Raw genomic sequence first — 23826 nt, forward strand, 5'->3', positions numbered from 1 at the left:
CCCTGGTGGAGCTAGCGCGTCGCGGAAAAAAACGAGCGTGTGCGCCGTTACAAGACGCAGAGATTGGTACCCGATTTTAAGGTCCTAGGTCATCCGGTGACCTCTGAGGTCAGGTCAAGTGCCTCAGGGTACGGTTCAGTTTTTGGTGAATAACTTCGCAAAAAACGGCCGCAGAGCGCCGATTTTGGCAGCATCGTGTTCGCCTCGCTCAGGCGCGTCGAATGATATACTTTTTGTCCGGGTCAGGTCAACTTGGGGTGTTGACCTCAGGTCAAGGTCAGGTCAGCACCCCCAGGTCACGAAGTTGGTCGAAAGAGGTCATGTCGCATATCATTCGATTCGGCAGGCCTTCCTGAGTCCATTGGTGCCTTTCCCGACTCGCTAGCTCAATTTGATCAAGAGTTATTGACGAAAAACTAATTTGACCTTGATGACGTCATAAATGACGTCACGCAAGATCAACATTGCAAAAGTGACGCATCTAACCTTGCAAGGAGTGCATCAAATCACGATTCTGTGTGCTTGAGATAGTTGGAGATCGTTCCCGGCGCCAGAATAGCAGTTTGAATTTTTCCCCATTGACTTATAATGGTGAGGTCACGAAAATGACCTGACCTCATATGACCTTTAGGAAAAATCCGAGATATACAAGTTGTGGGACTCATAATGGATACTAGATCCTGCAAGTTTCATTTCCCTGTGACATCTCCTCTGGCAGTGAGGGCGTTGCGAAGTTGCGACATCTGAAGACCGTGCAGAGGTTCACTTATGACGTCATAGGTCAGTGACCTGACCTGACCCAAAAATGCGGTTGGTGTCAAAAGATCCGGCTTGGATCAAAGGTCAGGTATGCCAAGTTTCATCTCTCTATCGCCAGCGTGTTCGGAGCTATCGCGAAAAAAACCCTATGGGGGGGCGGCACCCGCCCCCCCCCCCCTCGGCCGGCGAGGGTTAAGTCTAGAAACGAACGGTTAATGAGACCTGACACTCCGAATTCTGGCCTATAATGGACTCTAGAAACTGGTCACAGACCAGACGTGATTTTGGTCAAGGTCATGAAATTTTCAGGGTAGGTGCAAACTTTCAATTGCAGATAGCCTGAACTTATCCTGACTCCTGACCACATGGGCATTTATTTACTTATGGTGAGAAAAATAACTTACGGCACTGAAAGCTTCGCTGCTATCCGCCACTATGTATTTAAGCGAATTATTCAGGAAAAACCAAGGAGAGGGGTTCATTTTATCACCCCTAAAGTAAACGGTAACATCGATAAATAACACCTGTATATTTCTCAATTTAATATGGTGAGATCATTAGTAATGTTAAAAAATGCTTATTAGGTAAATAATATTGTAAGTTGACCATGGCACATTTCTTTTCTATTTTATCCCGTTCGTTCTAGCCCCTCTCGCCTGCCGCCCCCTCCCCCCCCCCCCACCACCACCACCACTACCACCAAACCGGCTGAGTTGGCTGAGGCGAGGCTGGCTAAGGCGAGCGCCTCCCCTCCCTTCATGCCAAACAGCGCCTGGCTGTCGTGACCTCTGGCCTCACCGCCCGAAGGCTCGCCCGCTGTCCAAGGACGCCCTGCGCGGGCCGCAGTGATAGCCTCTGCCGCGTCCCGCCTCTATCCACCGTTCACCACGCGCTGGATTCATTCATGCCTCTGTGTTTCAGCGTCCTACCCGTTGGGTGGCACCACTGTAGTCATAGGCGACTGCAGGGAAGCCGCGGTCAGAATGCCCCAAACGGCGAATTTTGAGGTTTTCTTTTAATTTCTCCGAAACTAGCTGGCATACGATCAAACCTTTTTCCATGATCATGGGAGGGAGCTATACAAATAAATCGGTCACATCTTCAGGCCTACAAAGCTGAAGACGAAAAAGATATAGCCGGAAAGGCAGAACCTACGCTTAAAACCCGCGGGACCTGTACCTGGCTGTGGCTGTGTTGGTATTTTTACGATGGATGGAATTACCAAAACCATTTATCAGACCGTGGTGATATTCCCATAGCCATGCTTCGCACAACTCATAATAATTTATTTGACCGGGAAATTAATATATACCTATCCATCGATTGTTTGTTTCGTCTACGGCGTAAATGAAGCAAACCACCTGGTCCCAGGAAAATTTACTAACGAAACCATGTTTTACTTACAGCAAGTAAACGTGGCATCATTCACACATAAAAAAATGATAACCGTATAGTTTCAATCTTGCAGACGTCAGTCAGGTCAGAATCGTGACAAGCCTATTGGAAAATATAATGAACTGTGTCCTGCTTCGAGAAATCGAGTCAAAACCACCCAATTCTTTTTGAATTACGTCAGATTATCTGATCTGTAAGCACCCAGGTGGCATTTACTGACAGGGGCACCGGGAAGGATCATCTGAGGTGAGATGAGGTCATCAACAGTTTTTAGCCAATAAATCACGACATGATGGGGCTAAATAGTTGTTAGTGTACCAAACCGTTCGCCTGGTCATGACGCGCCGATTGGTACCCAGCGTGACCTTCCTAGGTCAGATTTTGAAGTTGACCTATCTATGTAGGTCGTTATAAACCATGTTATTTGTTATGACCTCTGGCGACCTCAATATTGACCTGACCCAAAAAAGTTGTTTACAAAAGTTGTAAGTCGTTCAACGATCTATCAAACGCCGTTGCCGTTTGTCGCTACGATTCGTGCTTTTCGAGTTCTGACGGGGCCCCGCCCGATTCAGAGTCTTTCAGAGCCCGCCCGGAATACGGTTAAGCGCTTGAACGATATATGATAATACACCAAGTGTTACTCTGACCATCCAGTATCCACCCATTCCTCGCAGATCCTCCCCCTCCTGCTGCGGTCCGGCCGCCGCCGCCGCCGCCGCCGCCGCCGCCGCCGGCGCCCGAGTTTTTTTTTTTTTGCCAGCTACCATGTCACTCGGAGACTTGTGATATGCGTATGTTTCTTACCGCGACAGCGGTAAGAATAAAGAAAAATACCAGTGCGCTGGCCACATGAAAGCTGAACAAAAGTCTGCATTATGTTGTATATTGTAATTATGTAGGCATGAGACCCTCTGTAGAAAGGAGGCCCCTTTAGGGAGGAGGCCCTCTGTAGAAAGGAGGCCCCCGGGATTCCTCCGCCCCTCCCTTGGCCAAATCCTAGCTACGTGCCTGTCGTACACTAAATTATAGCCATAAAGTAGTGATTGATTACTCATTTATTTGTAAGCAATATCTTTATTGATCTTGTTCGCTCGCGAGTTTCATCTCTCTCTCTCTCTCTCTCTCTCTCTCTCTCTCTCTCTCTCTCTCTCTCTCTCTCTCTCTCTCTCTCTCTCTCTCTCTCTCTTCTCTCTCTTCTCTCTCTTCTCTCTCTCTCTTCTCTCTCTCTCTCTCTCTCTCTCTCTCTTTTTCTCTCTTTCATGTTAGTTATTTTTGTCGTGTTATTTTTTTTTCGCTGCGTTGGTTCTCGGGAAAGATATCACTTAAGTTCCCGAAGCATCGAGCTTAAGCGTACCACGAACTGTGTTGTAAAAACACCCAAATCTGAACATCTGAACCTGCAAACATATAGGTGAGGCTGTTATTGACGTTTTCGATAGCGTCTGAGCAGTTAGTTTTCTTAACAACAATCCACAGATATAAATCCTCTAGATAGGCTCTACATCACCTGCACTCGTCTCTTTTGTTCATTCGAAAAGGTGCTAATACGTCCTACATAAGCCACTTGAACAGCGTGTTTGCTTTGTTCTCTACCGTTTCTTGAGCTAGTGCAACAGCTGAACTCGATCATTGATCATTGATCACCGCTCTTACGCGACAAAACAGGCTGGTAGCTTACCCTTTTCGGTTTGGGCAGTCTTAGCAGCAGCAATTCCACCCATCGAGTCTGTTAGATCTCCATGGCAACGCTTTTATTCTTTCCGCATCAGAGGTGTGATTTGGTTTCTTCTCCGAGTTCTCAAAGCCGAGAATGCTACGGCCTTGTACGATGAGAGGTCTTAGTACCACTCTCATGCTGGCCGCTTGACGAGCCGAGTAAAGCTGGAAAATGAGCTGGACTAAAAAGCATCCAGTGTCGAAGCGGCGATGGGTTTTGTTGCATTGGGATTTGAGAGGCTGTCCTGAGTTGAGATGGGAGTTCTTGACAGATCGGGGCATTTCATATTTAATCAATTTTCAATATCATTCTGCTTGAAACTTTGTCACCGCCTCGCAATTTGAATAAAGTTCGATTATTGAAATGTAGATGTTGTAATATTGATAAATAAAAAAACTATTCAACAATTTCACTATATTGTTTAATACGAAGTGCTCACATCAAATTTGAAATGAAATAGTGGCGTGTGTTTCTCGCATTCTTTGTCCCTTTTAACCGAGTCAAAGAAAAAATGAACTTGTAAACTTGACAGGTATTGAGGGTGCAGATAGCGGACTTTTACCAAGGCTTAGGATTACGTTGACGCACCTTCGACTGTGGTCATTTGATAAGTCCAAACACGCCTGTTCCTTCTCACGCACTGACAACCACTTCTACCACTAGAAGAGTAAATGCGTCGGTTAATTTACACCACTTATATACACCCTGGTGTGCACTGCGCACTGTTGCGTTATATAAATTTAGCACTTTGCACATCGTTATTCTCACCTCGCCCGTTGGTGAAACATTTCTCGTCGGCTTTATTGTTCCTCAGGGAGCAATATAAACCCAACATGACGCCATCTTGACTGCGGGGTATCTGTGGAAACTGTCTGCGAGGAAAAATGTTGTTCCATAGCGGCCGAGCTCATAATCAACAGACACTTGGAATGCAGGGAAGCCTCGGATCTCGTCTTGCGAGCCCCGGAATTTTCAAACGTCGTACCAACAACTCTATAGGGGTGATTTGCATTCTGATTGGATGGTCTGTGACGTCAACCGGCTGTCGCTGCGTTTGAATGGCTTATTCGTGAAATTCGGCACGAACTTTGATCAATCAGCAATCAGCTCATCCAATCAGAAGCCCTTGGGGCAATTATGAAATGTAAGTGTGGTGCGTTAAATGATGTCAATTAATCATACTCTAAGGATTCTAAGGAACTTCATCTGGCATTTATCGAGTAAAGTAGCAGGTACACGAGACAAGCGTAATGCTTTTCGTGTGTTTGATTTTGCATCAGTAAGCAGTAGCACACATTTTCGACAATGCTTCTGGTCGTTGGGTGTCTATTTTAGGGCTCTAAATCTCTCTTGTGTTCGCTGTGAGTTTCCACAGTCGTCAAATCTCTACGACCTTGCCATAACCGAGATGGATGGATTTCAGTATCACAATTTCCCCAGAAAAGATGCCATAATCACACAGATCTGCAGATGTTCTCGGGTTTAACCGGCATCACATAGCCGCAGCGGGATGGTTTCCATGGTAACCAGACAGCTGGCTGACGACGCTGCTGGCTGTCATCTGATTGGCTGAGATGTAACAGTATTTGGCCAGCTGACTGTGGAAGAAAGCTCGAAGAGATAAGTGGATAGGCGCTGGATGACTATAGAAAACGATGGGTGACTGTCCGTTCGATAAATGTTTTTAGATAGTGAGCTAGCTGGTGCTGTATGAAAATTTGACCAATGAGCTATAGCGATGGCCAATGGCTATTGTAAAGCGAGTTTAACGCCTAAATCATTTATTGCTTTTCTCAAAGACTCAGCTAAAAAAAAAAAAACAGTTCGCAGTAATTGAACGAAAGAAAATGGAAATATATTTAAATGTTACACAACTTCTGGAATAAAAATACTGCAAGTGCAACGTGATTTAAAAGAATATGAAATATCTCGACTTATATCAGTCACGTGTCATGATGGCTCCATGAGGCCGCTCAATGACGTTCCTACCTCTATACGCCTGCAACTCAAATTCGGTTTGTATATATGGTGCTAATGAGTCAAATGGGGATGTCAATTGTATGCCCTTGCCGCAATCCCCACTCAGGCTGCATTATACGCCCTCTAGACAAAAGCTAACACCTTGTCTCACACCTCCAGTGTCCAGACAACAGTCAGAGGCTCCTCGTCCCATATAGCCGCTGTCGAGTCGGACTGCTGTAATTTTCCTCAGCCGTTCACCCAACTTGTTAATTGGCCAACTTTTCCCTTCACTGGACAAGTTACTCTCAGCGAGACCCTGATGGATCGTTGAGTAAAGTTTGATTACGTTATAAATCCTGCTATTAATTGGATTGTTTCATTACTGATTGCCAAAAAATGCGAGAATCCGTTTTATTAAACTTAAATGCTGATATTAATGTTTGCCAAACAACAAGGAAATGCAAATTATAAAATGCAAATGCATGGAATGCATTGAAATGCTTTCCGATCACTCAAAGGCAGACCGTAGATGAGCACTTCCTTTGGTTTTGTACATATTTTTAGCTCAAAGATAACTTTTCTATACATTTAATTACTATAGCAAATGCGGCCTCAGACAAACAAACTCGAATCGGTTACTCTAACAGTCGAGACTCGATTACGTTTTTATTTATTGATATCTGTATATATCTGCATCATTCAATAGTATATTTGCGATTTGCATGCTAGTCGATGGATCCTGATGGTCATATAATAATGTCATAACCTTCTCGATTATTCCCGTCCTGACGACACATTGATCACTTTTCCCATTTATTATTCTGTTCCACGTCATCAAGCTCGAGTCCCTCCGACGAATGTTCCTAAATATAGCTACGCATCGTAGTCGGTCACTGATACTCCTCCATCTTTAGCATTAGATAATTTAGTATGAGATCATCGCTCAGCCGGCGTCTATTTTAGGAACCTTCTCATCTTCTTATCCACGCTCAGTTCTGCTTATTCTGCCCCTCTCTCTCTCTCTCTCTCTCTCTCTCTCTCTCTCTCTCTCTCTCTCTCTACTCGCTCTCTCTCTCTCTCTCTCTCTCTCTCTCTCTCTCTGTCTCTCTGTCTCTCTACTCTCTCTCTCTCTTTTCTCTCTCTCTCGCTTTTTCTTTTTTATCGCGTAGGTATGTACAGTCGTGTACAGGTTGATGGTCCCCTACTCTTTATCCACCGGCTTCCTATGGCTCAGCATTGGCAGCAGCCGCCTGGTACCGGTAGGCTGTGCCGCATGACCCGAGAGTGAAGCGGCACAGCCTACCCACACTGTATGACACCGTCTCGGGTCGCCTGGTAGAGCGATTTGACCGGACGCTGCGTTACACCGGCTGGGGGAGGGGGGGGGGGGTAAAGGTCAGGCCTGTCTGTTTGGCTCGGCTCGGTGGATGAGGCGGGCTGGAGTGTGGTGTGGGGGTGATGTGGGGAGGGAGTGAGCGGACCTGGGGCTGGGTGTGTGTGGTCACTTGTCGCATAGAACCGATCGTAATCCACCCTCCAAAAATTCACATTCACAAAACCCAGGGGGGTTCAAACACCCATCTCCCAAGTGGGGTGCGGAAGGACAGGTAAGGGTCCATACGGTCTCCTCATGAATTGCAGCAAAGAAAGAAAACAGACCTGTCACCAAATAATCTTTCTGAAAAGTGGACTAATCGCATAGCCTCGGACACAGAAATAAACATCCAGCACGCGAAGCGTCTCGAACCGGGCCTCTCACTACCGGTCAGTTTGACAGTCTAGCGCTCCTACGCTGAGCTACACCGGATGGTGGCCACGGCCGGGGCAAAGTCTGGCCGGGCGGGCGGCGGGGCCGGGAGGTCGGCAGCAAAGTCAATGAATGGTTTTGTGGTTTCGGGTGCCGGTCGCTCTAGCTTGGTGGAATGATGATGGATCATTGGCAAAACTTTCAACGTGGAGTCCGCGGTTCGAGCCTCATCGGGGCTCCGGCTACTTTTCCGAGTTAGGATCTGGTTTGATTTTAGTGGTTGCGAGCCATTTATACGGTTTTATATCTACATGTCGATTGTCGTTTGATTGATTGATTCATTCATTCGTTCATTTATTACATGTCGACATTTAGCATACGAATTGACATCCAGGATCAATCTACTATTTTCATAAGCGTATTGCCTAAATACCATGCATATAGGTATGTGGCACAAGACCTATGGTTGCCTCGATACCGTGCCAAATCACGTTTTGCACAATGCACAAGTCAATTATATTCGCTGGGTCTTCCGTGCATTGTGCTTAGCAAAAACAGGAATGCAATTGTTAAGCGACGCAAAATGTGCAATGCAGCAAGTGACCACACAACCCGCCCAGCCCCCATGGTCCACCAACACGCCCCACACCACTCCCCAGCCCACGCCAACCACCGAGACGAGCCCCTCCCCCCGCGCTGGTCTGACGTGACAGCTGGTCTACAAAGCGCTCCACCCGGCGACCCGAGCCGATGTCAAACGGCGTGGGTAGACTGTGCCGCATAACTTTCGGGTCATGCGGTACAGCCTACCGGTACCAGGCGGCTGCTGCCAATGCTGAGCCATAGGAACCCGGTGGATAAAGAGTAGGGGACCATCAACCTGTACACGACTGTACTCGATCTCTTACTTAGGCTTTCTTCTCGCTCTTCTCTTTCTCACTTTCTTCATCTCCCTCTCTCTCTCTCTCTCTCTCTTTCTCTCTCTCTTTCTCCCTCTTCTTTCTCTCTCTCTCTCTCTCTCTCTCTCTCTCTCTCTCTCTCTCCGCTCTCTGTCCTCTCTCTCTCCACTGATGCAGTTTTCCCTCGGGCGGTTCATGCTGAACATCAGATATCCTCATCAACATCCTCCCTCCCCGATCTGTAAATCACGCCAAGGTCAGCTCCTGAGCCTCCCTGAGCTCACTCTGTGCTGGCTTACAGCTCTCTGAGGCACTCTGTGTGGTGGGGTGGTTCTGCGACAGAGCTCAGTTGGAGCTGGGATTGCTATCGGGGGGATAGTTGAAGCAAAACAATGGAGGATACTACCAGCTGTATGTGGTAGAGGTGGAATAAGCTATGTTTCATATGATGATAGCAGTGCATACAATGGATTGCTCAAGGACGTGTTACTTCTCACAAGCTATCACTTGACTGGAACGCTGAGTCGCTAGGTTTGATTGCTTTTCATGCAAATAACAGTGACTTTGGTGAGCGTATGGTCACAGTGATGGTACACAATACACATCCTGTGTGATACAGCGCAGCCTAGTTACCATTCTAGACATTTCTGATTGTCTTGGATTTAAAACATTCTGCAGTCAACTGCAATTGTAATTGTACCTACTCGTTTTGTAAGCTTATAAACTCCCTCGCGGATTTCTTCACTCCCTGTTTTCGCACATCTCCACACTGTTATCCCTCACCCTCCCCTCTCTAACATCTCTCCCCTTCTTTCTCAGAGACCGCATCATCAGCCGACAGCTGGCTGAGGACGAGAACCTCATCAAGTCCGAACCCTGGTCGGATGAGGAGGATACCCTCATTGACGAAGACGAGGACGAAGAGGATGAAATCAACCTCGATGAAGAGGATGATGGAGAGGAGTATGATGAGTATGACTATGATGATGAGGATGAGGAGGAAATGGAGGGGGATGAGGAGGAAGATGATGATGAAGAGGCGGATCGGAGGATGAACGAAGAGGAGAAGAAGGAGAAGTAAGTGAAAAAGTGATAACATAGATAGTGCTAGCTTGATAAGGAGTAAAATTGAGTTACATTCTCAGTGCATCCTTATCCTCTACATGGCCCACTTTATGAAATCAATCACTCATAACAAATTATCCTATATTGTCTGACAAAATCATCACCTGTCGTTGGTTACCTTTGCCGAAGAAAGCCGCACGTCCTTTCTTTTCTTTTATACCAGTGTTATCTTAGTTATATTAAGGTCTGGTTACACTATGCTTTTTTCTGGGTGAGTTTTTTGCAGTTTTGCGTGTTTTGTGTAATATCGTTCTAGAAAAATGATATTGCGTTTTTGTGCTGTTTTTTTTTTACATGTAATTTTAGTTAATATTAGAGTTATATGAACGTGTGTATACAACTAATAAAAAAGTTTTATTTTTAATCCTTTTTCTAGAACGATATTACGCAAAACACGCAAACCCGAAAAAAAAACGCACGCAGAAAACGCATAGTATGGCCAGGCCTTTACTCGGTTCCAGGTGGGGCATTCCAGGACGATTCAACAGGTGCATAACACCCATCCTTCTTGGATTTTCTTGAAAATTGGTATTTAGGGTACTCCTGTGTGCAGAAGCCGATTCTGAGGATTTCAGGTCCGTCAGAGTAACGGTGATCGAGTTATAGCCTCGAGTTAAAGCCTCGGGATGTACACACCTGTGTGTACAATCTTCCGCAAGAAGTGTAGCGAGTGTCTCTAACTCACATGAGTACTTACCAGAGTATCACTCACTGAGTGTCTCCACTCCCCACAGGGAGTGCCACGAGTGTCCGTACACCCACCCCAGCGTCTCCGCCTACATCTGTGGTACGGACAACCGTACCTACAGCTCCCTGTGCCGTCTGGAGCAGCACAACTGCATCCACGACACGCTGGTTACCGCCAACTGCAAGGGCTTCTGTCCCTGCAAAGGTATGGGATAGAGGCTGAGAGCGAGAGAGAGAGAGAGAGAGAGAGAGAGAGAGAGAGAGAGAGAGAGAGAGAGAGAGAGAGAGATTCTGTCCTTGTAAAGAATCTCTCTCTCTCTAAAGAAAAGCAGCCTCCTCAAGAGATTATGTCCTTGCAAAGATGGGTACCAACTACCAACTCACTCGACCCCGACAAAGGCAGCAATGGAAGAAGCTATCCCGTATTCGAGATGCGATGCAAGAAGCGAAATAACTTTATTATTCCTGTTTTAAATTTTTGTTCTTCAATGTGAATTTTTGAAGATACCTTCTTCGCCAGCTCTGCATGTCTTGATCAACCCATACGAAGACATTGACCTTCACGTTAACCTCTCATTTCCTACAGAGACGACGTCCAACCAGCGGCGAAAGCAGAAACTGTTCGAGACGGCCTCCCAGTCCAAGCAGAAATATGGCTCTTCGAAGAAATCGTCAAAGGCTAGGCTGCGGAGCAAGGTAGGGAGTAGTGGATTTGTATGGTTTATGGTTTGTCCAGGACTGCAATGCAATGGGTGTAGTGATGTTAGGCTGTGAACAAAGGTAACGTTTCTTTTTAACCTTCGCCCCAGTGGGGGGGGGGGCATATGTTACCACCCTGTCGCGTTTTTCGCGTGTGAATAAAAAACCGCGGCGCGTAGCGCCGCGCCGCTTGGGATAGATTTTCGCACATCAATTTTGGACAATGTGTGAAATTTTTGACCCCAGGTCATGTCAGGTCAGGTCACCAGGTCAAGTTAACTGACCAAGCCTAAAAAAGTTTGCAGTCATGTCCAGCCTGCAGTGTTTGTCAGAAAGGTTTAAAACTTGGTGGATTGCATGATGTAATGGGCGCCTACAATTTGTATATCTCGGATTTTTTATATCCGTGACCTAAGGTCAGGTCAGTGGCGTGACCTTACCATTTTAAGTCAATGGAGAAAAATGAAAATGTCTCTAGATCCGTGTGTACGCATAGGAACAGTCCAAATATTTCAGAATCACAATGATTTGGACCACCCGTGACGACCAAGGTGTCGTTTTTGCTGATAGCCTCTAGAAAGTTCATCCGAGGTCATTTGAGGCTACAAACTGATTTTTGCCAATAACTCTCGATTGGAAAGAGATAGAACGCTGGGGATGGTCTCATTGTGTTTGTCTTGCCGAGACGCATCGACTGATATGTAACATGACCTTTTCCGGTCAGGTCATGACCTTGACCTGAGGTCAAATTTTCAAGTTGACCTTGCAAGGTCAAATTATAGTTCATTCGATGCGTCTTGGCGAGAGGAACACGATTCTGGCAATAAAAATGTCGTGGCGTTTTTTAGTCAAAAGTTATTGTCGAAAAACACTTTTCGTAAAAACAGCTATTTTGGGAGTTTTTGCCCTCTGGAGGCTAAACCGTTGACCTGAGGTCAATGATGATGACCTTATCGAAAGAAGAGTTCAAGAGCTATCGATTGCTTTTTAATGCGTTTTTCTAACTATCATAGTTCCTGAGAATGCATGTTTTCGGAAAAATATAATGACATTTGGCAAATTTTGACCCTTGATGACCTCCAGTGACCCCAATATTGCTCTAAGATGAAAAATGACTGAATACGCATTGAGAGCTATCGATTGCTTTTTACCGAGTCTTTCTAGCCCTCTTAGTTTTTGAGTTAGGGGTGGGTGGTAACATATGCCCCCCCCCCCCCACTAGGGCGAAGTTGGCTGAGACCGCCACTGGGGCGCGGGTTAACAACATATGTTTTCCTTTCAGTCTGGTTCTAAAATAAATAGCAATTCACTAAACTAACTTCGGCTTCTCACAAGTTTTAAATCAGGATGCCTATTTTTTTAGAAATCCTACACTAAATTGTTTGACAATATATAATCAATTAAATGGTATTAAGTTCAATAAGACTATAGGCTCTACAAACTTTATTGCCGGTTTTAGCTCTTCGCTTTATCAGTTGGCAAATACTAAGAGATGAGCGTTTCTCTATGTCCCAGCAAACATGCCCACATGGTTCCCATATGGGGCCCACATGGGCCCCCCACCTCTTACATATGGGTCCCGCGTGGGCCACTCATGTGGGCCCCACATGGGAATGGCAGTGGGTGACACGTGGGACCCATATGGGCCAGCCCACGTAGGCCCCATATGGGACCCATGCGGCGCCCACATGGGACCCATATGGGCCAGCCCACACTGACCCCATATGGGACCCATTTGCCACCCACCTGGGAGTCCACATGGGACCCATTTGCCACCCACATGGGACCCATTTGCCACCCACATGGGACCCATTCGCCACCCGCATGGGCTACCCCACACTGGCCCCACATGGGACCCACTCGCCACTCAGCACCCGCCCTGTCCTACAATGCCTGCCCCACCCGGCCCCATATACGCCACCCACCTGAATCTATGTAAACCCAATCCACGTTACGCTCCCATTTGAAAGTGCCCCTCCCAGCCTGACGTTCAGCGGTGCTCTCGCACTGTCCGTCAATGTGCGATGTCATGCGAGACGAAATATGCTTCCTTCCAGCACTTTATTCCCATAAAAACAACATACATCAGGCACAGTCCTGTATTTCTTTCTGCGCTCATCGAGACACAAGTCACTGGGCGGGCGGACGGCCTCGCCCCCGGTCTGATCGCTGGCCGTCACGGTCGCGGCAGTTTGTCAGCCACTTGCCGACGGCCTTTTCGAGATCCTTTTCTTGGCAGGTCACCGTCGGGTTCAGGTTGACAGCGTCTGTGAAATAAATAGGGCACGCTAAGAAAGCCACAATGTAAGCACATTATCTGATAAGCGTTAAAGGGACAGTATCATCGAAAAAAAATCCATGTATGGAGCTGATTTTTTTTACTAGCATTTCTTATTTTTCTGAATCAGAAAAACATAGTTTGAGGACCGAACTCGGTGAAAAATATTGCAACCACATTTCATTTTCATGATTCATTTTCATGAGCGAACCACCACTATACAAGCATGGCCGCCAGTTTGGAAGCATGCAAAATTACTACAAAACTGGCGCAGATAATACATTATTGACGCTACGCTTACGCGGTCGTTCTTCTGATTGAGTTTTCCTTAGCGAGAGGTAGCCTTAGATATTCCCTAAAAAAATATAACGTGACAATTGGAGGGAGTGACAATTGGACGTGACAATTGACAATGGGAGAAAATATCACGTGACAATCACGTGATAAACGTCATACATTGGAGGGAGATTGTGATTCAAGCTGGAGGAATTCCTTTGTTGAGCCGCTAGAATCCGAAGGAAACAGCGGAAATTGCCTACGACTATTTAATGAATTTAACGGTGATGAATAAGTGCGAAAAACGTTTTGGCTTTATAAAATTTGATGAAATGACCAGGGTAAAAGTTTTATTACTGGCGGTCAATTCAAAACGGCGCAAACATTTAAACAGTGAAGATAGTGAAGCACGATTCAAAGTGTGGTACACCTTTCGTACTTTGAGCGGCGATAGCGGGATAACGGTGTGGAGCTTCGAGGATCGGTCTTCAGTTCCCGGACCAGAAAGGTGGGGCCTATGCAATGTCAAATCTCATCAAAATGGTGATACTGTCCATTTAAATGGACAGTCATTATAAAAAATTGGAAGCCAGGGAGCCTCCTTATTTTACTACCGTTGCTGAATTTCCATGAATCAAAAATGGATAGTTTGAGGACCAAAATCGGGGAAACATTTTGCAAGAGCTTTTTGAACGAACCGTCACTATCAACTTGTTAACTTTTTTGCGAAGTGAAAAGTCCTGGGAAATACCTACGAGTATTTAATGGAAGTGAACGTTGAGGATAATGTGGGAAAAACGTGTTGACTTTATAAAGTTTAAAGAAAAGATCCAGGAAAGTTTTGTTATTGGAGGCCAATTCGAAACGGCGCACACATTGAAACATTGAGGATATTGATGCGCGATTCAAAGCGTGCACACATTTCGTACATTGAGGGGCGATAGCGGGAGAACGGTGTCGAACTTCGAGAATCGGTCTTCAGCTCCTTGAACAGAAAGGTGGGGGCTACGAAATATCAAATTTCAACATGACATTGTCCCTTTAACTAATATTCGAAACAAACATTAAATGTTTCCCGTAATTTTCGCAGCCACTTCAAACGGAGGACCAGAGACCGACTTTGGCTAGTTTTGATACAGACGGTGCGGAACGAGGAGCGCGATGTTTACTCATTAAATCGAACATCAACGCTGGTGTCAAACCATTTGTGACTGATGTCACGCATGGAACCTTTATTATGCTTTTCTAATTGACAAATTACTTATTTGAATGACCCATTCCCATGTGACCACCAAACTGTAAGGTACTCACAGAAGATCACCCGGAACAGCTTGGTCTTCCCAAGGCCGACCTTCCCGTGGCTTAATAAGGCTTTATTGGACACGCACACCACTCAGAGTCTGAACGCCAACTGGCCCGCCCAGACGCCGCAGCCCCGACAGCCGACCGGCCGGTCGGCCGGTCACCGCCCCGGGCGGTGCAGAGGCGGCCCCAGGCCCCGTCCGGTGGGCCGAGCTCCGCCGGCGGGTCGCCCGCGCATTGGCCGGCTCAGGCGACATAATCATACGACACAATCACAACATTGACTATCCAACATCAGCCGTAGCTGGTCTCACAAACATCAACTATGCGACTTCCTCACGACGTCGAAGTGTATTTTGGAGGCATGAGACTAAACGGCGAGTTCTTTTTTCTTGTAATATCATACACATTGGACAGTGAAAAAATAAATAATGGGCTGCCCACATCCAGCCCACCTACACCCCACTACATGGGCTGCCCACGCAGTGCCCATGTTAAGCCCACCATACAGGAACACCGCGTGAATGCCTGTGTTCACCAAAATTCCTGGATATGCCCTCGTACATGGTGCAAGCAATCTCATTATCAATCATTATGCCTGCCAAAAAATGTGGGCAGCCCATGTGGGGCCCACATGCAGCCCACATATTTGCCCATCTCTAGCCCATGGCCCACCTAGCCCACCATGCCCATCAACTGCCCATGTGGGGCCCACATGGGCATGCTGGCTGGGCGTTTGCCCATTTGGGCCCCATGTGGGCCCCGGAAGGGTGTGCCCAGCTTGCTGGTGCCCAGTCTGCCCACATGCTGCCCGCATCCAGCCCAGATAGGTGTCGGGTCAGTTAACAAAGTTTTGTAGTAAAGTTTGCCCATTTGGGCCCCATGTGGGCCTCGGATGGGTGTGCCCAGCTTGTTGGTGCCCAGTCTGCCCACATGCTGCCCGCATCCAGCCCAGATAGGTGTCGGGCCAGTTACCAAAATTTTGTGGTAAAGGAAATGTTCATATCCCAGCAAACATGCACTCAAAACTTTTTTACCACCTCCTGGAGGATTATTTTTACCGAACCCGCAAGACAAGAGTATATTTAAAGGGTACCTCGCTGCTACCATTATGTGCATGGTAACGGTTCGTGGGTAAATTGAAGTTATTCGCCAGCAAAGAGTATTATTACCATGTAAATATCAATATTACTCTCGCAATCCTGAACAGGACGAAAACTCTTTCCTCCTAGGTATTGTGACTCGTGTGCAGGTGGTCGTTCCATGCGTGGATCTTGTTTACCCTCGTGAATATAATATTTGAAAGAGTATCAATCAGCCAATCAAAGACGAGATCGGCCGTTTGAAGGTTGAAGGCCGCGCGCATCTGTCACTTTTCCGCCGTTGGTCTCCGAGAGAGGGTGTGCGCAGTGTCGGTGTGGCGCGAGATGGCCGTTGGTGATTGTGCTTGTGTGCTGTTCATCGCCTATAGAGCCTCTGCGGACATTTTATTGTAAGTACCGATGTGATGGAGCATTACGTGCTGTTGAGTGGTGCTAGTTTGATCTGGCTTACAGATCCCGCGCACGGCCACGTGGCAGAGTGTTGTAAGTAGGTACAGTCCACAGCAGAAGTAATGTGGGGTTTCAGTCATGGGCAGTGGCGTAGCCAGAGATCAGCGAAAGGGGGGGCCATGGTGCTCGAGGGGGCGACTTTTTCCCTTGAGAGGGGCGCCATTGTCAGCTAGTGACAGAGGTGTCAGTCTAAAATGTAACGTCATGTTCATGCATGATTTACTATAGGTGTTGCAAAATACATAAGAACCAGCTTTCGCTGATTTTCATAAAATCCAATTAATGCAATTTGCAGCCTGGTGTTTTTTTTTTTAAATAAAAAACCTTGATCTAGATGAATTTTTATCATGATATAGGAAACGAGCTCAGACTACTGTCGCGGAGGCGCGGAAGGAGAGACGACTGAGCGGGCCGAGACTTGTATTGCAACTGTGGTCGACTGGTAGACTGGTTGGGGTTCGCCAGTGCGTCTGCGTTATATGCAAGGTGGTTGCACAATGAAGGACCGGTCCGCCGACCTTCTGGTATATCTAGGTCGTCGGGCGGTGCCGTCACGAAGGGGAAAGTGACGGGTATTTCATTGTAACAAAGCTTGAACGTGTACTCTCTTTATCATGATATGGAAGAAGGGAATCGGTCCCACATTATCTTCCCTCCCCCAGGGAAGCGTAGGGAACCCAAGCGATCATAACAAAGAGAGGAAACGTTTAGCTGACGGAGAAAGAAATTTCCATATGAGCGTATCACAAAATGGTATGAACAGATAAGTAAGTTTCGTGACAATTACACCTACTACCGGGCGATCCCTCCGCACTCTTGGCGGGGACCGTCCCTGGGCATCTCCATGGCCCTCGGCATCTCTGGCCGAATATCAACACAATATAAATTCAGTGAATTGACGACGATTAACGTATTTGAATGTTCATACCGTTCAGAGTATGCTCTTTCTACGTTTACTAGTGTCAAAATGACACGGCAAAGTGCAGGCAAAAATTAAACGCACTTGCAATTTCTCCGTGAATTTTGGGGTGAGCAACCACAATGAAGTGCAACAAACGACAGAACACTGACGAAAACGGATAATGAAACAGTACGCTTTTTGAAACACATCGAAGTTAAAACAAATTTCACAGCACAATTTCATTGTCACTTTTTGACGAAAATACAGCAAAAGTTCATAATGGGTGAACTTTCTTGATTTCGGTGCCAATTTGTCTTGAATTTAGCGTTGAAGTTTTTGTTTTATCTTCTCTCCTCCGAGCTTGAGTCCTTCAGCGAGGTGGTGTCCATCACTCGATGATGCTGAGTGGGACGGCGCGGGCTGATGAGCCGTGCGCTGTCGGCGGGCTCCGTAGTAGTCCAGGGAAGCTGATGACCTTGCCGCAGGGCAGATAGTCTTGCTGGGCAGAGCTACTCACTGGAGACGGTGCTGCTGGACGATGACGAGTCCAGGATGGTCAGCTCCCTAGTCGATGACGCGACGTAGGGGCGATACACTGTCACGGAGCACGGACTAACCAGTCTGCGATGTCAGTGCAGATGTAGAGGCTGGGGTCCGTGGTGAGGGGCACAAGTCCCCTCGACCGCCGCTGCCACCATTGTCGCGGAGGCGCGGAAGGAGAGACGACTGAGCGGGCCGAGACTTGTATTGCAACTGTGGTCGACTGGTAGACTGGTTGGGGTTCGCCAGTGCGTCTGCGTTATATGCAAGGTGGTTGCACAATGAAGGACCGGTCCGCCGACCTTCTGGTATATCTAGGTCGTCGGGCGGTGCCGTCACGAAGGGGAAAGTGACGGGTATTTCATTGTAACAAAGCTTGAACGTGTACTCTCTTTATCATGATATGGAAGAAGGGAATCGGTCCCACACTACGGACATTTCATTTTCAAAATACGCATCCATGCGAATTCGAAACGGGAAAATAACTATACGTTGATCGTATAGGCAGAATATTTATTCTTTGCAAAAATAAAGAAAAAGATATGTACGGACTCACTCACTGATCCGAAGTGACCTGTGGGCTGCAGCCTGTGGTCGGTCGACCGGGGTTGCCGTGTTTAGAATCTCAGAGCGCACGTATGTAGGATACACGTTGCGGCTTATTGCCTAAATTGGAATCAAGGAAAGACTTGAACATTTAAGACCATGAGATCCACCATGAGATCCCAACTCATTGTCATACCAGCAGCGACTGCAGTCAGAGGCGACCGAACGCTGACATACGTTCTGGATTTTTTCTCTACACATCACCTTTACAATTCGATGTCTAGTGCGTGCAGCCCCTACTTGTGGACATGCATGACTGCCTCCAGTGACTGACTGCCACTAGCCTCCAGAGGGAAACAACTAAAAAATAACAGTTTTTATTAAAATCGTTTTCTGCAATAACCTTTGACTCCAGACAGTGACGACATCTATTTTGCCAGCATCGTATTTCTCTCGTCGAAACGCGTCGAATGAACTATACGTCGACCTTGAAAGGTCATTTTGAAAATTTGACCTCAGGTCAAGGTCATGACCTTGACGGACAGGGTCATGTTGCATATCACCCGATCCGTATCGTCGAGCTGAACACATCTGACGTGTTTTCACCGCTTTAGCACGTCTCTATCAAAAGGTATAGCCAAAGAAATGCTGGTGACGGTTCATGACCTGAGATGACCTCAGGTGCACACAGAAGGGTCACAGGTGCATTTTGTCGATTCAGTGTGTTATGTTTACCTATGAACCGAGTTTGAGAGGGTTTTGAACCACATTCGTCCAAAAGAGGCGCATTTCAATTTTCTCCAATTGGTTTATACCTAATGGAGAAGTCGCAAAATTGACCTGACCTTAGGTCATGGATATCAAAAGTCCGACATAAACATTTTATACATATTGTTAGTCTTATCAATCTCTGAAAGTTTCAAAAGTGATCGTTCCGTCGGTGTGGCGTACGCTGGGGCGGCACCGCACTGCTAGGCGGGGGCGGCATCACAATAATGGGCGGCAATACGCTGGGGGGCAGCATTTGCATTGAGGGGTGGCATTGTACATACGGTGAATGGGCGGCGTCGCATTGAGGGGCGGTATCGCAACGAGGGGTGGCACTAACGAGGCTGCCTTATAAGAAACGCTTGGCACATCCTAGCCCAGCTCGGCGCCGCCTGGCTGCTGCATCTTGAAAATGGTCCTTGGTGTCGATGAGACAGCCCCATTGTCAAATAATTACCTACCTAGCGTCAGTGGTTTCGGGGGGGGGGGCGCTATCGATCTTGAATGGGGCGGGGCCACTGAAGTCTCCATTCAGATGGGCGTCAGTGACTACTAGAGGGCGCCAACGAACTCGGATAGGGCGAATGTGATCTTCAGAAGGGCACCGGGTGATCTAGAGGGGTGTAATGCTTAGTCACTGCTGCCTTCAGTAAGGCGTCGGACGCTCTGAAGGGGCGCCAATGATCTCGGATGATTCGACTGTTATCTTCAGAGGGGCACCAGTGGTTTCAGAGGGGCGCCATTGATTTAGGATGGGGCGACTGAAGTCCCGGTTTAGGTTGGCGCCAGTGGCTCTTGAGGGGCGCCAGCGACCTTGGATTGATGGGGCGACTGTGATCTTTAGAAGGGCGTTGAGGGGCGCCATTGGGCATGGATGGGGCCGCTGTTGCCTTCAGCAGGACGCCGGACGCTCTAGAGGGGCGCCTTGAACTTGGGTGGGGGGACTGTAGTCTCAAGGGGCGTTGTCGGGGAGGGGGCGAATATGATTTTCAGAGGGGCGCCGGATACTCTAGAAGGGCGCCATTGGTTTCAGAGGGTTGCCATCGATCTTACGATGAGGTAGCTGTGATCTCCGTTTAGATGGGCGCCAGCGACTTTTGAGGATGAGTCGACTGTGACTGACGACCTCGGATGAGGACGACTGTGATCTTCAGAAGCGCACCGGACGCTCTGGAGGGGCGTCATTGGGCTTGAATGGGGCGACTTTAGTCTCAAGCGGGACGACTTCAGTCTCAAGGGGGGCGCTAGTGGCTCTCTTGAGGGTGCTATTGATCAGGGCGACTGTGATCTTGAGAAGAATGCGGGTGCTTTAGAGGGGCGCCAGTGGTTTCAGGGGGTGCCATCGACCTTGGATGGGGCCGAATGGGGCAGCTGTGAACTTTAGAGGGGTGCAATCAACCTTATGTAAATGGGGCGACTGTTCCGTTCAGGTGGGTGCCAGCGGCTTTCAGGGGCGCCATCGACCCTGGGGGTTCGGAATACCTATTCTGGTTTCCGGAGGGGCGCCCTTAAACATTGGGGGGCTCAGGTCCTATTTGGGGGTGCCCTGGAGAACATTGGGGTGTCCAGGCACCCCTAAATAGATACTGAGTTCGATCCCTGCCTGCACATCGCTTTTTAATTCATGTTCCCTCTGTAAAACGGCATCAGCCTGGTCGGCGCTAATTGGGGCGCCATCTGGGCGGCTGGGCGGAAAGGGGGGGCCATGGCCCCCATGGCCCCCCCTGTCTACGCCACTGGTCATGGGTATGTTCTGCTTCTGAAGCTTAGGAACGATTAGCCAGACTACAATGAAACTTTGAATGTAGCTTATATGTATCGTCACCCTTGCAGCTGCAACTTTAGCTATTGACATCTTCTTTTCAATCACTTCGCATTAAACAATCGCCAGTCAAAGCCAACCGTTGAGTTTGGTAAAACCCTACATTACTTTAGCGGTGGGCTGTACATAAGCTTTGTTGTGATGCATTTTGTTGGTGACTTAGAAAAAGATATATACTGTAGTGATGCAGTTTTATTATCCCACGTAGACGGGCGACCACCCAGGAACGCTGCCGTTCACTTCAAATGTTGTGGGCTGTGCCTTATCCAATTTGAGGGAGCTGAATTCTTATTCATATTCAAGCATTCATTTTGAGTATTCGTATTCAAGTTGCATTCAAGTTGTATCGTGATGTTTGTTTACCTCGTGTGCATCGCTGAACGCGTATGAATAAGTGGAGTCTCACAATGTTCATGGCTGCAGTGAACCCCTCGTATTGTTTGTACGGAATGCCAAATATGTATTGTTGCTCTTGAAGCATGTTTTTTAGTTGATGAGCTCCGGTTAACAGAAGCTTCGCGAAGCTTCTGAAGAGCGTCTGTGGGTCCGTTACCATCCTCTGGGGGGGGGGGGGGGGGTTTACACTAAAGGAAAGCGTAAACATTACCATGTCACTAAGGGTAATCCAGAAGAATATGCTCTCTGTAAGGTGGTAAATCACAGAGTAGATGGCATGCTACTCTTTAGAGGAGGGTCACGTTAAAAAGTTACCCTTCCATCAAGCTATCCGTCGAGAACGTTGTGACGCATACCGTACTTTTGACGTTTAAAGTTTTATAGTGTTTCGAGCTAGCCTGAGCTAGGCTGAGTTGTCTCACCTTTCAAGTGATCGGCTGTGATGTATCACATTAGTGTTGCAGTGTACTTGCGTTGTTGTTTCGACAATACAGAGCATACTTATGAAGACAGTGAATGTTGGTTGGTTGTATTATAGGACTGCGTAGAGAATAGGTGTTAGTGTCTGGTATCCGTGTCATTGATGTGTAATGTTGCGCTCACCTTATATTTTTCATTGATAATTTAGAAACTTAGTGGGGATAAAAATCCACTTTTCCGCCTAATTTTTAAATTTTCATGTCAAATAAGGTGCCTCCACGGAGAACACGATACGAGTTTACCATGTATGGTAGGGTAAACCATTACCCTTGCAATGACTCCTTGCAAGAGTGTAAAATTTACTCCGATGTGAAGGGTCAGTTGGATTTTTTACTATTCTCGTCGGGATAAACACCCAAGGAGTACAATTATTTTACCCTACTGACGATATTTTAGGGGACGTATTATTCTCGGGACGAGAGTAAATTGAAGAAGTTACCACCTGGGAAGGAGTAAATACAAAGTTTTTACCCTCTCGAGAGTGGTAAAAAACGTCTGTGGACGTCTTACTCTTTCCTGGAGGGTAAACTCCCCAGGAATGAGTATATTTACTCCATGGTGGTTGGTAAAATCAAAGTGTTACCCTTCAGCCAAGAGTAAAACAACGGATTTACCACCTGGGAAGGAGTAAATACAAAGTTTTTACCCTCTGGAGAGTGGTAAAAAACGTCTGTGGACACCTTACTCTTTCCTGGGGGGTAAACTCCCCGGGAAGGAATATATTTACTCAGTGGTGGGGGGTAATACCAAAGTGTTACCCTTAAGTCAAGAGTAAAATAACGGATTTATCCTCTGGAAGAGAATAAATTAGAAAAGTTTACCCCGCGGTACGTGGTAAAAAACGTCTGCGTGCCTCGTACTCCCTCCCAGCGGATTTACTCTCCAGGGGAGAGTAAAAAAGTTTTCAGTGTGCCCACATGGTTCCCATGTGGGGCCCACATGCCCCCCCCCCACCTCTTCCATATGAGCCCCACATGGGAATACCAGTGGGTGACACGTGGGAACCACATGGGCCAGCCCACGTAGGCCCCATATGGGACCCACGCGGCGCCCACATGGGACCCATATGGGCCAGCCTACATTGACCCCATATGGCATCATGTATGAATTTGATATACTTGGAGTCCAAAATACACATGAACAACAGCCACCTTTTTTGCTTTTATGCACTTGGAGTAACTTAAATGGGGCCCACATGGGTGATCCATATGGGACCCACATGGGATGCCCATCTCCAGCCCACATGCGTTTGGCCCACCTGGCCCATTTTTATCCCATATGGGGCCCATATGGGTAGCCCATCTATAGCCCATGTCCCATGTGGGCCCATCTGGCCCATGTTCACCCCATATGGGACCCATGTGGGCATGTTTGCTGGGGTATCTGTAGGCCTGTAGTACCGTATCCCAAATACCATCATCTTGTTACAGAAACAGAACAATTACACCCATTCTCACTGCTGCGCTGCCAGATATCCCGAACCCTGTGTTTAGTTCAACATTTGACCTCTGAGGGTGTTTTTTTTTGCAGTACGACAAGTACCAGAAGGAGCACAAGTCCTACAACAATGTCAAGTACTACACCAAGGGCGGTGACCGGGTGAACAAGTACCAACAGAGTAAGTAGTGGGGTATGAGTAGAGTAAGTAGTGGTGTATCGGCTACCCCAAGGGCGGTGACCGGGTGAACAAGTACCAACAGAGTAAGTAGTGGGGTATAAGTAGAGTAAGTAGTGGTGTATGGGCTACCCCAAGGGCGGTGACCGGGTGAACAAGTACCAACAGAGTAAGTAGTGGGGTATATTAGAGTAAGTAGTGGTGTATCGGCTACCCCAAGGGCGGTGACCGGGTGAACATTGAACAAGTACCAACAGAGGGAGTAGTGGGGAATATTATGAATTAAATACGTTTTATATTTTTGAAAAATGAATGTTGTTGCCGACCATAACAATTTTAAAATGCCAATGAGCATC

The 23826-nt window shown here is 47.3% G+C and overlaps 1 protein-coding gene and 1 long non-coding RNA gene across 2 annotated transcripts in view; one reads left to right on the plus strand and one right to left on the minus strand.

Moving 5' to 3' along the window:
* The window catches only part of LOC122371958 (proteoglycan Cow-like), a 66487-nt gene that overhangs the window by 37104 nt on the left and 5557 nt on the right, over window positions 1–23826 (plus strand). Inside the window, exons 4-7 of the mRNA XM_043348761.1 lie at window positions 9302–9559; window positions 10342–10499; window positions 10881–10990; window positions 23386–23473. Coding sequence (XP_043204696.1) covers window positions 9302–9559; window positions 10342–10499; window positions 10881–10990; window positions 23386–23473 — 614 coding nt within the window. The remainder of the gene's footprint in view (window positions 1–9301; window positions 9560–10341; window positions 10500–10880; window positions 10991–23385; window positions 23474–23826) is intronic.
* LOC122371959 lies at window positions 13041–14544 on the minus strand. The gene is made up of 2 exons (XR_006254796.1): window positions 14477–14544; window positions 13041–13260 (listed from the first exon to the last, which is right to left on the minus strand). It is a non-coding gene; the product is annotated as an uncharacterized LOC122371959 (long non-coding RNA).

Source organism: Amphibalanus amphitrite, unplaced genomic scaffold (genome assembly GCF_019059575.1).
Source record: "Amphibalanus amphitrite isolate SeventyFive unplaced genomic scaffold, NRLGWU_Aamphi_draft 001299F_arrow, whole genome shotgun sequence".
NCBI classification, from domain to species: Eukaryota; Metazoa; Arthropoda; class Thecostraca; order Balanomorpha; family Balanidae; genus Amphibalanus; species Amphibalanus amphitrite.